Here is an 18,088-nt window from a genome sequence, read left to right as displayed (position 1 = left end):
AACATAACTAAGTCTCATTTAGTGAAAACTAAAAATATTTTAATGACATATTTCATATTGATTGAACTTACCATATACATAATAAGAAAAACTTATAATAAATATAATAATATCTCTTTTTGCATAATAAAAACAACTTAAAATCACTCTTAGTTTTATTTAATTTAAAAAGTAAGGAAAAAACTTATAATAAACATCGCTCATATCAAAGCAATAATTGATTTTCATTCTAGAAAATATAAGAAATCTAAATTAGTTCATTGGTTCACTTGAGAAAGAAGATACTGTATCTTAACTTCTCTAAGACTGCATGACTTTTGTAACTATCTTAAAACTATACGGCCAAAATGGATCAATCTTTTACCAAATAGGAGAGATAAATTTTTTTTCCAGGGCTTATTTGAGGGGTAAATTGCACTGTTTTTGGTTGGTAAAGAGAATGTTAATCGATCGTGAATCGTATAAAACAAGTTCAATGAAATCAAATTAATGAGATCTCAAAGTAGACGTGTGACACTTTCTTGTCGATTATGTTGGACGTTGACTGGGTGGGTAGACTTCACTTTTTTGTTTGTTTCCTTCTTTCTTTTATGCTTTTCTGAATCTTTTGATAATAAATAAGTGGGAAATAAAAGACCCTTTGAAGCAGATTACTCTTTCTTTTTTTATAATTTTACAAATTTTGATCAATAAAAATTAATTTTAATTTATATAAACTCAAATTTTAATTCAATTACTTTATATAATTGATCCAATCTATCATTTAAATGTAAATATCGTGACTATAGTTTTTTTTTCTATTCCAAGCTACCGCGGCTCCTTCCAAAAAAATCCACAGTATTGTCTTTGATTTTGACCATTTCATGAATATTTACTCCTTTGACAATCAATGAATAATTTTTTGTTTGAAATTTAGTGAAAGCATCAAGAGTGAGCTATGACGTATTTTCCTACTAATGCAGCACTCTCAGGGCAATCTTTACCAACTTTTGATTCAACTTTCTATGCGTTAGTTTTCAAGAGTTCCTACTGCTCAGTATAGATAAACAATAGTAGTTTGAGGAATATAAATTGGCCAATATCAGTATCAAGTTTTCAAGTCATATATGAAGGAAAAAATGAGTGCTGTTACAGTATTTCTTATTGGGTTTGTTACTATTGTTGCTACTGGGATTACCTTTTGTGTGGGAAATTCCAGGGTGCTTTGCATTGACAGTGAGAGACAAGCCCTGTTAACGTTCAAACAAGATATCATTGATCGTTCAAACAGGCTATCTTCTTGGGGTGATGGTGGGGATTGCTGTAACTGGGTTGGAGTTTCCTGCAACAACTTCACAGGTCATGTCTACAAGTTGGACTTGAGGCCTCCAACTCCAGATTATGCAATATTATCAGATGCTGAAATTGGAGTTTATTGGCTCTCAATGCTGAGAGGAAAAATAAATCCTTCTTTGCTCTTATTGAAGCATCTGAGTCACCTAGACCTTAGTTATAACAACTTCGGAGACATCCGGATTCCACAATTCCTTGGTTCAATGAAGAGTTTAATATATCTTGACCTCTCTGGAGCAAAATTTGGAGGAGCTCTTCCTCATCAACTTGGAAATCTGTCAAAGCTGCAGCATCTTAACCTTGGAGATCTTAACCTTGGAGATAATAGTATTAACCGGTTGGTTGAAGCTAGAAATCTTCAATGGCTTTCTGGTCTTTCTTCCTTGAAGTATCTTGATTTGAGTGGAGTGGACCTCAGCAAAGCAACTGATTGGCTGCAGGTAACCAACAAACTTCCTTCTTTGATAGAGTTACATTTGTCAGCTTGCTTTCTTGATAATGATCCTCCACCAATCAGAGTTAACTATACATCTCTTTCCATACTTGATCTTTCTGGCAACTACATATCCCCTTCAGTTCCTAAGTGGATTTTCAGTCTTCATAGCCTTGTTTCCTTAGATCTGAGTGGAAATGCCCTAGGAGGTCTTATTCCCAATAGTCTCCAAAACATGTCCTCTCTCAAATTTCTTGATCTTTCCACGAACTCATTCGATTCATCAATACCTGGTTGGTTGTATAATTTGAACCATCTTGAATTTCTCAGTCTTAGAGGTAACTTCCTACAAGGCAAAATCTCGAGTGCCATTGGAAACTTGAGTTCCATTGTTCGCCTTGATTTGTCAGGAAATCAGCTTGAAGGAACAGTACCAACCTCTTTGGAAAATCTTGTCAATTTGAGGCAACTTGATTTGTCAAATAACAAAATTGATCAGGTGATATCAGAAATTCTGCAGAGCTTGTCTAGATGCTGCTCAGATGACTTGAAGTCATTAAATATGGCAACTAACAATCTTTCAGGCCATTTAAATGATCAACTTGGACTATTCAAAAGCCTATCTTACCTGTCTCTTTCTCAAAATTCCATTTCTGGTCTCATTCCAATCTCCATAGGAAACCTGTCATCTTTAAAATATTTTGATGTGTCAGAAAATCAATTAGATGGCAATCTTCCTCAAAGTCTTGCACAGCCCATGAGTCTGGAATATATGAACATTGCTTATAATCTGTTGGAAGGTACTGTATCGGAATTGCTCTTTTCTAGTCTCACTAGATTGAGAGTTTTAAGGGCATCTCAAAACAAGTTGAAATTTGAAGCAAACTCAAACTGGATTCCTCCTTTTCAATGTCGAACCATTGAAATGGGTTACTGGCTTCTTGGCCCAAAATTTCCAACATGGCTTCAATTTCAGAAGGACTTGTCTACCTTAGACATATCCAGTGCAGGAATTTCAGATGTTGTTCCCTCTTGGTTTTGGAACTTTACTTCTAAAATGGTGTCTCTGAATATTTCTCATAATGGACTTGAAGGGGAGATCCCATTTTTGCCAGTGCATAAATTGGTTGATTTGAGATCCAACCGGTTCACAGGTCCATTGCCAGGAGTGCTCCCTGATGTGGCAACATTGTTTTTCACTAACAATTCATTTTCGGGGTCTCTTTCAGATTTTTTATGTGACAACAAATTAGGTAAACCAAAATTGTTTCTTCTTCAACTTGAAACAAATCTTCTGTCAGGAGAAATTCCAGATTGTTGGTTGAAGTGGCGAGGCATCCGGGTTCTAAATATGGGAAACAATAATCTGACTGGGAAGATTCCAGACTCTTTGGGATCCTTGGATTTTATGTTTCTAAATCTTAGAAACAATAAGCTATCCGGGGAGCTACCATTGACCTTGCAAAATAATAGAGACTTTTTTATGCTTGATGTTGGTGAAAACCAACTCGGAGGAAGCATCCCAAAATGGATTGGTGAAAGTCTCCCAAATCTTGTGATTCTAAGTTTGCGTTCAAACTCTTTTGATGGCCATATCCCTGAGGAACTTTGTCAGCTCGGTTCCCTTCAAATCTTAGACCTTGGGGATAACAAAATCTCTGGAGCCATACCAAAATGCTTTAAGAATCTAACTGCCATGGTCACAAAACCATATGACACTGATGCTGTCATTGACTATTTCGTGGATGGGGAATTCATAAGGAGTGAATTATTGGTGATGAAAGGAAGAGTGGACGAATACAGCACCACGCTATCACTTGTTACCACCATGGACCTGTCATACAACAATCTCATTGGAGACATCCCCAAAGAACTAGCCAGTCTCGAAGGGTTGCAATCGTTAAACTTATCAGGAAATTCCTTGAAAGGAAAGATCCCTGATCACATTGGCAACATGAGGTTATTAGAATCTCTTGATTTCTCCAGGAACCATTTTCATGGTCCAATCCCTGTCAGCTTCTCCAACTTGAATTTCTTGAGTCATTTGAACTTGTCTTACAACAATTTGACAGGAAGAATACCATCAAGCACCCAACTCCAAAGTTTTGACAAGTTCTCTTACATTGGCAATCACCTATGTGGCCCTCCCGTCACTGAAGACTGCAGCACGAATGTTGAAACACCACCTAATGCTACAAATGAAGGCAGTCATGTTGAAGAAAGTGAAGGGTGGTTTGAAAAGTATGGGATTTATGTAAGTGTGGTGATTGGATTTGTGGTGGGGTTTTGGGGTGTAGTAGCTCCTTTGTATTTCATCAGATCTTGGGGATTGGCTTACTATGAAAAGGTGGAAAGCATTCGTCTTAAGCTTTCTGCCTTTCGGGACAGATTTTGAGAAATATATGGGGAGTGCGAGTTTTACGCCCCATCATCCGTTTAAATCTTGAAGGAATTGCTCAACAGTCCTGTGAGTCAATAGGTAGAATGGGAGCCCAACAACAAGTTTTGGGCTTCTTTGTTTTACAAAGTAGTGTGTTTTAATGAGGCCGGATCGGCATGTGCTTCATCCTTTTGCCTTTTACTCAGTTGTCTTTTTTGTTCTTTGCTCTTTTGTTCACAAATAATAATCATTAAGTTCTATTATTAAATAAAAGATTTATGTATGACTCCTTATAGTATTCACTTCTACAGAAGAATCTAATGTTACAATTGATCATCCAAGACATCTGGTCACTTTAATTTTGTTTAATAATTATAGAGTATATATATCAATTGATCTTTTTGATTGAAGAGTAAAAAAATGACTGAATTAAAATAAAATAATCATTCAGACTGTTATTATTTTATTGCAATTAATTGATTCTTCAAACTTTTATTTTAATTTAATTGAGTTTTTATTGGGCAAAAATTAAGTAGCCACCATCATTAGTTACATGAGATTTTCAGAATTCCTTGGTTCACTAGGGGGTTTCAGATATTTTCACTATATTTTAGTTGTTACTCCGCACCCTTTTGCTTTTAAAAAAAAATTAAAAATAGATTGTGTCAACTACGAAAGATTTTCATTGGCCAAAATACAACTAAATAATAAAATTAATCTTAAAATTAATTTGCAGGTGGAATTCATTTTGTCTCATATGTAGCTAGTTTTCCCCTTTTTTAGCTCTTCATTTGACACTTGTATAAGTTATAATAGTAGTAGAAAATTAAGAAAAAGAAAAAGGCTTTGCTTCTTCTGACTGGATTACTTGAGTAAAAGAGAAGAAAAGAAGTGAAAAAGCATCTGCAATTAGAAATCTACTACTGTGCCTAACTAAGGTGTGAAAGGGTTCAATAATTATGCAGATACCCATTGAAATGTAATTAAGGAAGGCATTATAACTATGGAATAAGACTGGTGGCAATTAAGGTCTTTGAATGGATTCTGATTCTAATTAGTTTCCAAGCCTACCATAGTGGGGGCTTGACTTCAACATATGAGTCTCCTCTTTTACAGTGAGCAGTGAAGGAGGGGAAGTTTCACTTTGTCCAATTGCTTGGCTTTTTATGGTCATCGAATCTTCTTCAACATTGCTTAACAATCCTTGAATCTTCTCCAATTATATATATCATTTGTATGAACGTTTTAGGTGTACCATAGATTACTCTATATATATATATATATATCTTTTGATTAATTAGAGGGGCTTAGCAAAACAACTTATACGATTATAATTCAATGGTAAATAGGAGAATCAATTGGATTTGAAAATTCTAATCAGTTCACATTAGTTACAGGTAAAATTCGAATCAATTGTCCTTTAAGGTAAGCAGTAAAATGATCGAAGACAAGTTGTGATAAAGACTGAACGTCCCTTTTGGTATGAGTGAATATCATCACTACACATATAGACCATCAATGCAAACTAAGTTTCTTTTTTCGATGGAAGAAGTTCGAGAAAACTTGATTGAACAACTTTGAAAGTTTTTGAGAGTATCATAAAGCTAATATATATATATATATATATATATATATGAGATATTCCTATATCATCTATTTATTTAATTATTTATAAAAATGTAAATTTTAAAAGTATTAAAAGTGATTAATCATAATATTTTTATGAATTTTTAAATAAATAAATTTATTTTTAAATATATAAATTTTATTAATTTATTTAAATTTAATTTAAATCAATTAAAATTAAAATCAATGTTTATGTGAAATTAAATTATCTAAAATTTTAATGTCAAAAAATATTAAAAATGATTGATTAAATTTTTTTAGTAATTATTTTTATAAATTTTAATTTAAATGAATTTTTTTATTAGACGACTCTTTTTTTATGATTAGACTCAAAAAGTACAAAAAATATTGACGCAAATTCTTTGAATAAAATTTTAATTTTAAAAAGTTTAAATTGATTGATTAAAATACTATTAGTAAATTTTTTTTATAAATTTTAATTTAAATGAATTTTTTATTATTAGACCCATTTTTTATATTAAGACTCATATTAATATCTAAAATATGATTTTTCATATCAAATAAAATACAATAGAATGAAATCAAAATTTATTAATATACATAGGAATAAGACAATTATATATATATATATATATGTATATATATGAAGTTTATTTCTCTAATTGTTGTAAAAACAATTGCACATGTAATTTACGTCGACAAATAAATTCATTAAAGGTAATCATAATTAAGTCATTAAAGCATTTTTTTTTCTATTTTTGCCTTTCAATTTTTTGTTCTAATTGATTTGTTAAATATATATGTATATTAATGATTTTATTCTTTGTATATTTTATGAATTAATCATTTGATTATTGATAACCTAATTAAATTTTTTAATCCCTTGAAATAATTTTTTAATATATATTATTTTTGCAATTTAATTTGACTTCTATAATTAATTATTTTTTAAATTTTATAATTGTTATTCATATGAACAAAAATTAATATTATATTAAATGCAAATCAATTGCACACCTTCCAATAAAAATTAGAACTATGTGATTTGTTGAATCCTTTAAACACTTTAATTGGATATCCCATATGCAGAATTGGATGATTTAATAGGTGGTTGAACTGTCCTGTTAAATTGATATAAAATTTGTTCACTTGACTAAAATAATAAGGGATTTAATTTTTTCTCGATTTTTATCTTAATATGCATATATATATATATATAATTAATTTCTACCTCAAGATAATTTAATCTTTTTCGATTATATTAAAAACGAAAAATGTGTTTGCTTTGCATTGCATTGTTAAATACATGATATCAGAAATTTTATAAACAATTACTAAAAGTATATTATAACTTACCAAAATTATATTAAAAATTACCAAAATTACATTAAGATATTACTAAAATTTTATAAAAGATTACTAAAATTGGATCAATTGTTACCAAATAATACATAAGTTACTAAATAAATATAAAAAATTACCAAAATTGTTTCATAAGTTATCAAAATTTTACCAAAGATTATCAAACTTTCAATAAATGTTATTAAAATATATCAAAAGTTATTAAAATTAAAATTATATAAAGAGTTATCAAATTTACTTTTATTATACCAAAATTAAAATTAAATTATTGATATTTATCATTATTATTATAATATCTGAAAAATTATTTATTAAATAAAAAAAATTATACGTGTATCACTTACGTGTAAAAACTAATGTATATATAAGGATGAATATTATTTCTTCTTGCGTCTTGTAGTCGTGTGCATAAATCAACTTTTACTTGAGCTCTCAGAATATATTGGAACTTGAAAAGTTGAAATTAAGGCAATGCTGTTTCTAGTAAATAGTAAGTTATTTGGAAATATGATATTGTTCAATTCGCTCGAAAATAGGATGGTCTTCTCACAGCCATAAACAACGAAAAAAGTGTCACTACAAGAAAATAAAAGATTAGTGATAATTTTATAGTGATATTTCACTTACAAATGTCACTAGCTTCCATATTTTTATAAAACTTAAGATGTTTATTATTAAAACACCACTAAATATTTAAATAGCGGTATTGTTACTTATAAACGTCATTCAAAGCTTGATATTAGCGACGTTTATCGATTAAAATGCCTTGAATAATTTTATCTTAAAAATTTGAGTGAATACTAAAGGCATTTTTGACAGAAAACAGCTTGAATAATTCAGTTAAAAAATTAATAAAAAATTACTGAATGCATTTTTGACAAACAAAGCTTTCAATAATCCCCTCATAAAAAAATGTATGCAATTATTAAAGGCATTTTATACAAGAAACACCTTTAATAATTCCACAAAAAAATTTCACAAGCTTATTAAAGGCATTTTTTGTCATAAACATCTTCAATAAATATCCTATCAAAATTTTAGGATCGTACGGATGTTAACTATAAAGTAGTAAGTTCGATCTCTCCTTTTAGCCTTTTTTTGGTTTTTGCAAAGATTATTTATAATGGATTATTCTAGGCTTTTTTGGGTAAAAATGTCATCACCAATCAATTTAAAAAATTTTAGAGAGAATATTGAAGGCGTTTTTGACGGAGAAATGCCTTTAATAATCCAAAAGAAATATATGAAACCGATTCTTGAAGGCGTTTTGGCGGAACTCACCTTCAATAATCCAATCAATAAATTTTTAGTTGAGATTATTAAAGGTAATTTTTGTCACAAATGCCTTCAATAATCTATACACAAAAGTAAGAACAGATTCTTAAAAGCTTTTTTTGCTCAAAACGTCTTTAATATTTCACATGATAAATTTGAATGGTCAGATTATTGAAGGCGATTTTGATCTAAAACGTCTTTAATAACATTTTGTTAAGAATTATTCAAGATATTTTCAGTAAAAAAATGCCCTTAATAATCCATAGGACAAATATAGAACGGATTCTTGAATGTGTTTTTGATAAAAAATATCTTCAATAATCCATTAAATTAATTTTTAGTTAGTATTATTGAAGGCGGTTTTTTTTTAAAACGCCTTCAATAATCTGTACAAAAAAGTTATAATGGATTCTTAAATGTGTTTTTGGCTCAAAACATGAAAGTGATTTTGGTCAAAAACGCCTTCAATAACATTTTGTTATAGATTATTCAAGGCGTTTTCTTGCTAAATATACCCTTAATAATCCATAGAAAAAATATGGAACGGATCTTGAAGGCGCTTTTGATCGAAAGCACCTTCAATAATCCAATCAATAATTTTTTAACAAAGATTATTAAAGGCTGTTTTGTCAAAAATACCTTCAATAATTCTTACAAAATATTTTGAACAGATTCTTGAAGGCATTTTTGTCCCAAAATGCCTTTAATATTTCATACAATATATATTTTAGTAGGATTATTGAAGACAGTTTTGGTTAAAAACGCCTTCAATAACATTTTGTTAGAAATGATTCAAAACATTTTCTTATTAAAAACGCCTTTATTAATCTCATCAAAAAATATTTTTGATATTTTATATGTCAAGTCAGTTGTAGGTTTATGCCCATAAAACATTTGAAGTTAATTGTATATTTATGCTAATAAAATATTTGGTTTATACATTGATACTACGAATTACGTTTTGAAATTTACAAAATGAACATTGTTATATTTCAATAAATTGACTACACATCTAAATTTAAAACTAATAACATTGCCATATTAATATACTTTTTTGAAATGATCGTACTCAATAATATATTAGATACACATAGTGTATTCATATAAAACAAATATATACCAATAATATTAAACCAATTCTCCAATCTACAAACTTAAAATTTTCATTAAACATGGCATTTTAAAAACATTATAACAATTTGTTCCTCATTTATTTACATTCAACCAATAATGTCTAACCTCAAGGTTTATAAATAAATGATAATACATACTCATACCATTCTTTATGGACTTCATTCAGTTCCTTTATCGTGAAGCTTTCTTTACTCTCCCACTAAAAAAATATCAGAAGTAAATGTTAATAAATGAGAATATAATTTAGCTTTTTATTTTTTTGAAGATATAATGAGTTTATGAAATTTATACTAACCTTGAATGATGTGGTCATAAAATCATATAAAACTATCTCCTGCATAAAATGAAGCACATAATATCCACATTCAGTATTATCGAATTGACGAGGTACTTGAAAATTAAATTGAATGGGTTTAAGAAACATTTTTCTACACAAACTCAGCCTAAAAAATAAATTTCACATTTACTGATAATGACACTCATTTCTTCTTTGCCTTCTTATCGAATGCAAATATACCCTAAATTGAAAAGAAAAAAATTACTTATGAAAAAACAGAAGATATATAATATAATAAAATGTAACACCTCTTTATAAAAGTTTAAATTTCAAGGTTAGGCATCGTCGTTGAATTAATTGAATTAAGTAAGTATGACGTTAAAGATTTAGTGTCAATCATAATAAGCACCCAATGACGACTGCAAAATAATAAAAATGATATACTTAGATTATGCATCATATCAAATTTGAGTAAGATTGAAATAATTATTTGTATGAATATAACTTACTATACATTATACGGGAGCAAATAATAATCAGTTGGTCTTTTTATGCACTCAATCACATGATTAGCATTATAAGCGACTGTACCACTTGCTCACTAATGAAATTGGGGTCAAAAAATCTAAATCTATTGGTCAACTGTCTCCCTTTAAGCTCTCTATATAGGAAGTTGCATAATAATAATCAACAATATTAATTAGTATTACACTGTAATATAGATTAATACATATTGAGTGTGCATATTTGTATTTATAAGCTAACCTCATATAAGTAACAATATAAACAGTTGATAATTCATCTAATTCATAAAATTCTTTAACTTGTTCCACACTAATATAAGAAAATGATAGTTTATCAAATAACCATTTTTCAGACTCAATGGTTATGAAGTTTCCTCCAGATAAATTAGCAGCGTTTTTTTGATACAAACGCTATCAAAGTAACGGCATTTTTTGATACAAACACTACTAAATTAATAGCGTCTTAAAGATATAAATGCTGTTAAAATAATAATATTTTTTAGATACAAATGCCACTAATATAGCGACATTTTATAGAAAAAGATGTTATTTTCTCTTAAGCATGTATAGCAGGCACTCTAACTAATATTTTTCGCAAATATTGCAAATCTTTTAATGGCGTTTATAACGTTGCTAAATGTTAAAAAAAAAATCACTAATAACCTAAATCCCTGTAATGTGTTTTTTTTTGCACCCTAATTTTAGGTACAATTAATTAACTAAACACGTATAAGGGGGGAGCTTGTCCAAATTCCATAACACTTTTACCATATAAAAAAATTGTAAAACTTCAATTTGACCCTCATGCTAAAATTTATAATTTGCCCCCTATTTTCAATTTTGTAATATATGGTAACTTTTAATGAATTGTTTTTTATTTGTAAATTAACAAATGGCTAACACTTTAATTTACATATAGATCTAATATAAAATAAATTATTTTCTTTGATCCATTTCAAGAGCATTTAACATATTTGATTCCTTAAATTGTATTATTATAATTTAACAAGTATATATATTAACACTAAACAATCTCTTTCAAATCCATGAAATTACCATGGAATTGATTGTGACGTCACTTAAAACTACCAATTATATCACTTATACTAAATAAATGAAAATGTATATTACCTGGGTTGATTTTAATTTTATTAAGTGATAATTTATTATATTAAAGAACTTGTGATAATTATCATGATGCTACTGAAGATCTTATGATAATGCTCACGGATTCAAATTTATAAAATCATCAATGCTAAATGTTTTTGGACTGGAACAATCACTTTCCATGTTGACGATCGAAGAAATTGAAATTAAGAAAATTTAATTTGTTTTGTATATTATGCACAGAAAATCAATTTTACATATTTTCTTTCTTTTATTTCCTATCGCTTTTTTTTTTTTTTTCTAATTCTTGTGTGACTTATGTTTTTGTAGTTTGAAATTATTAGCTAGACTAGTGTTATTTTAATAATAATATTTGAAAATAATTTTAAAAAGAAATTTATGCCTTTTTATGGGATTAAATTACGTTTTCATATAATTTTAATTAGTGTTCTTTAAACTACAATTTTTATTGAAAAAGTTCGCCTTCATGGGTCATGGTCCTGCCTCTTAAGAGAGAATTCTCCAAATTTGAATACAAAGTTTTTTCCTTTTAAAAAAGAAAAAGCAAAGGAAGAGGCAGTAATTTTGTACATATATGGATGTGTAGTGATTTATAGTTGAAGTGATCATCATAAGAAGTAGGGTTCCTTAGCCGGCAAGCCAGATATTAATTCTCCACTTTAGATGGATTAGCATAGTCTAGTCCAAGTGAAAGAATCCATTACAGTGCAGGAATCTAAGACTTAGTTATCTGAAAAACATGAAGTAGCTAGTGCATTGGAAAAAGAGGGGCTCAGAATCATAGCCTAAAATATGTGTTTCTGATGCATTGAAAAGAAAAAAAAGAAAACCAAACTTGATGAGATGGATATATATAATATAATATAATACATCTACCTTGCTTGACTGTTATTCTTGAAACAAAATTAGCTTTCCTTTCTCAGCTGCTACTACTACTACTACTACTTAATTAAAGATTTCTCCGATTATTAGCTATTTTATAAATAACAGGGTACAGCTGGCTTAATACATATATCAAATGGAGCAAATAGCATCCGTATTCCATATATATATGTTATGTCCAATGCAAAATGAACTAATTAAGATAAAATGATTAGGGAAAGAAAGAAGAAAAGTGAAGCCTACAGGAGGTGGTGAGAACCATTGTAGAATGTAGAGTGGGGGACAAATATTAAACGAGAAATGGAGGGTTTAAATAGATGAGTTGTGACTTGTCCAGGGCAGACAGCACTTGAATGAACCATCAATCATATTAAAGGTTTCCAATGGATCTAAAGGAAAGCGCGTCACTTTTACTAATTTTGATGGTCACCGTTCCATACAGCTGTACAATGAGGTAGAGAAACTAAAGCATATCTGCATGCATTTGTATGTATGCATGTCATGTATGACTGCCTGCCATTTATTCACTCATTTGTTTTTACTAAATTGATTTTGCTTCAGAATATAAATTGACGTTTGAAACACTAGGCGTACGTAGGAATCATTACTAGGGAAACAGAAATGACAAACTTTAAAAGTCTGAAATCTCACCTTGATCTTATTAAGGTTAATAATTATTTAAGAACAATATATATATATATATATGTATATGCATATATGCATATGGTTATCTAAAGCCAATAAGTACCTCAGATATTTTCATTAAACAATCTTATATACCTAAGGAAACACGTGATTAAACGCATTGAACCAACAGATTATATAAATATGCTTAGTTAAAGCATCTTGTATTTTTTTTTTTAAAGAAATACAAAAGATACAGAAAATAATATTTTCAATTATAGCAAGATTCCTTTCTGGAAAACGTGGGGTCACCATATAGGCAGTGTGGTCATGCATTTGCTACAAGAAAGGCTGCTGGCTGGATGCCAATTGCACATTCTATTAGAACGAATTCAGGAGGTTTTAGGGCGACCCTCGCCATTGGTTTTGAAGTGCTTGACAGTACAAGTCTGGTTCATCATTGTGCGGTGCAACCTTTAATATTACTAGTAATAATATTGATCTGAAATTGAGATTTGCTAGTAATTGGCTAAATACATTATTAAATCACATTGCTACTATATACATATATATTGTTTGAAACTATCAATTTCCAAATTTTATTTATTATTAAAATATTTGTGGTTTGAGCCTTTGAGGCAGCTCCTCTCAGCCATTGTTATCTGCGGGAAAATTTGTTTGTCTTTGAAAGAAGCCAACAACGAAAGGAAAGATTGTATTTGTAGTACTACAAAAAGGAGCTAAAACCTAAAAGTGGGATATTGAGAATTGAGAATGGACGTTGTTAGTGAAATTATTAAAGCATGAGTTATAAGAATAGAGAGGATAACTCGCATATAAGTACATCAATATTAGATGTGTGCGGAGCAAGCCATAGCCCCTATTCGTGGAGATTTGTCAGATTCCACGACTTCGAAAGGCACGCATTATTTCAGATGCTTAACTTGTTTAACCAAACAGCAAGCCCTCTTGCTTAATCAAAACTGAGGAAACTTAAATAGCTTGGATTTCGCAGCTCAAGGCACCCATAATATTTGTATCACTAACACTTTTATTCAAACCATATATAGTATATGACGCTATTCTGAAATTGCTTAATTAGTTTCCAAGTTTAAGGAGCTCTACTCATCAACCAGGAAACTGCTACATGTTTATCAGGTGTAAGTCTTGACTTGAATTGATCTATTTTTATTTAACATTTCCACTTATTAAAGAAACTAGGCATTAATTGTATCCCAAAATCAAAATGAGCTTTCTGTTTATGTAAATCCAAACACAATGAGCACTAAAATTCATATGATGTCGTATGACACCTAGGTAGAATTAATGTTAGTGTAAGGAGTAAAAAGGCAGAGTACGTATTGCAGGAGACAGGACAGGACTCGTGAATTTGTCTATGTATTTTGTGATAACTGCGAAAGAAGGAACAATCATATATAGAAACTTGATTGGACAAAAGTAATTCTCACATATATTACTTTTTCATTCACAAACTATAAACAACTAGTAATAATTAAGGAGCAATTTGCTGTCTCACCCAAAAGAAAAGAAAGAAAGAAAGAAAGAAAGATCATCCCAAGGAAACTAGCTAGGTATAGTGGTCTAGAGAAGAAGTGGTTTCATATCAGGGCGGCCTCGCTTTCAGCCTGTCTGGTGATGATGGGTTGATTCTGAGACACGAGTTGCATGGAAATTGGTAATGAAAATGGTAGCTAAATTGTCAATACCAGGCTTAGCAACCCCCCTGAGAGTATTGTCTTCATCACTTGGATACACCTTTCTAGGGCTGTAAACATCTTCCCCCGCTGAATATGAATAATCCTGTTCTTTACGATCCTTCTTAGCTTTGAAGAAACTGAAAAAGGAGAAGGACTTCTTCTGCTTGTTCCCACCCATAGCTAGCTATATGTCTTGTGTTTTTACTGGCAGTAGGTAACAATCGAACGCACACTACACAGCGAGTTAGGATGAGTTTGCTCTGCACTCTCTGATTTGGTTTTCATGAGGATTTGAGCCCCCCATTTTATAGTGAAGAACATGTAATAGGAAAGAATCGCAGAAAATTGAGGAGGGAGTATGATGAGGACAAGTGTATGGTCTGGATGAAATGTGTTCTGGGATTAGACTTCCCATGTGCTGTGGTCCGTTGCTTGCTTTGCTTGACTGAAAGAAAAAAAAAGGAAAAAAAAAAAAGCAATGGTTGGGAGTTAAGTACCCCATTTCTTGGGTCTTTGCCTGTACTATTTGTTCCCCTGGTATCATATAGGCAACTTGGCATTGCAGAAGCAGTATGCACATTAATTCCTTTGCTTTTGTTTTGTTGGTGATGGATGGTATAATTGGTGTTTTAAAACTTGTCTTAAAATATATAAGACAACTTCCTTTGCTAGTTGGTACCTCCTAAAACTCCTTGTAAGTAAGAGTACACATCAAACAGACTTGCCTAAAAGGGACAAATTCAAGAGCAAAGTCCCAAGGGCCAAGCGCGAACTAAATACAATATTACAGAAATCTAGACTTGTAAAATTATTAAAATTGATCTATATATATGTGCAATATATTAGTAATAATTGTTAGCTAGCAACAAATTTTAATTAGATATAAGATATGCAAAATTGTTTTTGGTCCTTGCAGGATATATTTATATTCCAATACCGTCACGACTCTTGTCATGTAGTGTGTTAATACTAAATATAAGTCAATAACCTACCAGTACTAGAATTGCGTTATAGTAGCCTTTAATTTCCAACTTTAGGAATCCGTCCATTCCTCGTCGATCATCTTCCAACATACATACTGACCATTGGTTGTCATGAATTTTCAGTTCCACCACTTTTAGCATCCCTTCTCATTCTCTTGTTCTAAATCCTCCCGCCCGGCCCCTTTTCCTAATCATCACCTTGTCTAATTCTTCACCTACAGAAATATTGATTAATGACTGGTCACCATTAATTCGCTAATGGATATTTAACCATGCATATATATGTTACCAACTTAATTTACCACCTTGAATTATTATATGTTAAGAGATATATATATATATATATATACACACACACACACACACACACGTGATACATGCATACAAATTTTAAATAATCAATCCACAAGTAAAAGGGCCATTGATAGTATAATAGTAGCTTAAATTGTACATACTGGATGAGCAATGAGTAATTAGTTGATATCTAATTGTATTAATATCTATACTTAATATTCAAGTTGTCTCAAAACTGGATTTGCTGTACACCTCATCTCTGTCATAAAAAAAAATAAAAATTGAAGGGTAATAATGTACGGTATTTGAAACTATCCAAAAGCTTCCAAAATTAAAAAAAAAAAAAAAAAGGGGGAGAGGAACAAGAAAAAGGAAAGGCAAAGAACGTGAGGAAGAAAGAATATTCCAGATATGAAAAGAAGTTGTAAAGGAGAGAAAAGATAAAAAATAAAAAAAAGGGTAAAATAAGAAATAAAAAAGGAAAAGAAGGACGACAAGAAGAAAAAATGAGAATTGAGAAATATGGTATTTGAGGCATTATGGGTAGATTGTAGGAAAGGAGAATTTAGGTAAAAAAAAATGAGTGGGAAACAAAAAAAGATGATTATAACAAGGTTGGAAGAGATACGATCTAGCTCTTGCCGAGATCATATTGGTGGCCTGCATCACCTCCACCATCGGTAATAAGATAATTGATTTTGTATTTTTTGTTTGAAAGAAGCCATAATTTGGAAATGTTAAATTTTATTTTTTGGGTATTGTTGATTTATTTATTTTTTAAAAAATTGTTTACGGTTTTTGGCAAAAATTGGGTTTTATGAAAGGAAAGAGAAAACTGCAAAGAGAGAAGTTGTATGTCGTATTCAAGAGGAAATTGCATGTTTTTTTATGGAATAGTTCATGTTTCTATGAAAATTTCAAACTTGTAACAATGTCCAAAAAATTAATTTAAGGGGTATTTTTGACAAAAAAAAGAAAAGTTCAAGAAAGAGATGAAGAGGAAAGGATTTTGTTTCATAAATTATCCTTTTGGGTCTTTTACCCCTCTATTTCTTTATTTCCCTTTCCCTTTTCTTTTTCCATTTTCTCTTTGTTTTTTTCCTTTCAATCTAATCCTATCTTTGACATCACTGGCACTACCAAAAGATCAATTTCTCCACTAGAATGCTAATTCCCTAGAATCCTCCATTTGTTGCCCCCACTTCTTGATCAATTTTCTCTCAAAAGCTTTTGAATCCCACACTCACTCACATGGTAAGTCTCTACTTTTTTAGGGGCTTAATTCCTCGAGTTAGATAATGGAAAAGTTGTTGTATTTAACCAATACTTTGTTTTTCCTTCAACCATCACAACCGTTTGTGCCATAAAGTAATTAATAAATGATCCACTGGCACTTTAATTGGATAGGTGATTTGAAATATAGATTTTATTACAAAAAAACTAGATCAAGAAATCAAGCATCCCTTAGCAATTTAATTAAAATTAGGTTATAGTTCTATTCATCCCTTTAGTGAAGGGTATAATGGGAAGAGAAATATGTCGAGATTGCCCATCGTAATTTAATTAAAGCTTTCCCCATGCACTAAACTCAATTTGATGATTTGTCCAAAAGCATGATTACTTTTATTATAAATTCATAAGAAACAAAATTAAGAAAACCTTGCAATTAAAGGTAAGATTTACCCATTTGTCATAATGTTATCCTGAGACAAACATATGGCCAATTGGTTAAAAAGTTTAAGAATTCATGCCAAAGCTAAAAGCATCAAAAAGTTCACATTTCAAAAGTTAACTTTATCTGACTATTCATAAATCCTAATTGAGTGTTCTAGCGATGTGAAATAAGCTTCCTTCTGTCATATAGTTTTAACAACCTTTTCACATGTTTCTTTTTCAATTATACCTACTTTAAAAAAAAGTTACTCTTTAACAAAGATAAAAGTTCAAGAGAAAAAAATTGTTAAAAATTTATTTGAATTTTACTAATAAATGCAGGTTCAAAAAGTTCTAGAAGATAGTAAACAGTATCATCAATATGATATGTTGAAGTCTATGGATTGATTTTACGAATGAATTATACATTTGTACTAACCTTAGAAAATTTAATGCAACATTATTATGCATAGGAAAGATATATGTGGCACTTTATCTTTTT

At 30.2% G+C, this 18,088-nt stretch overlaps 1 protein-coding gene across 1 annotated transcript; it reads left to right on the top strand.

Annotated features, from left to right (window-relative positions):
• Positions 1–1,118: 1,118 nt before the first annotated feature.
• Positions 1,119–4,427, top strand: LOC111277132 (receptor-like protein EIX2). The gene has a single exon (XM_022863351.2). It carries the CDS (start codon positions 1,119–1,121, stop codon positions 4,158–4,160), a length of 3,042 nt encoding a protein of 1,013 aa, XP_022719086.1. The 3' UTR covers positions 4,161–4,427.
• The last annotated feature ends 13,661 nt before the right edge of the window (positions 4,428–18,088 follow it).

Source organism: Durio zibethinus, chromosome 7 (assembly GCF_047325235.1).
Source record: "Durio zibethinus cultivar Kanyao isolate XHJ-2024 chromosome 7, ASM4732523v1, whole genome shotgun sequence".
NCBI classification, from domain to species: Eukaryota; Viridiplantae; Streptophyta; class Magnoliopsida; order Malvales; family Malvaceae; genus Durio; species Durio zibethinus.
Note: the sequence above shows the minus strand (reverse complement) of the source record. Positions and strands in the feature narration are given on the sequence as shown.

Excerpts from the sequence above, each read along its gene's own strand:
- LOC111277132 (XM_022863351.2), top strand. The coding sequence starts at position 1,119 with ATGAGTGCTGTTACAGTATTTCTTATTGGGTTTGTTACTATTGTTGCT.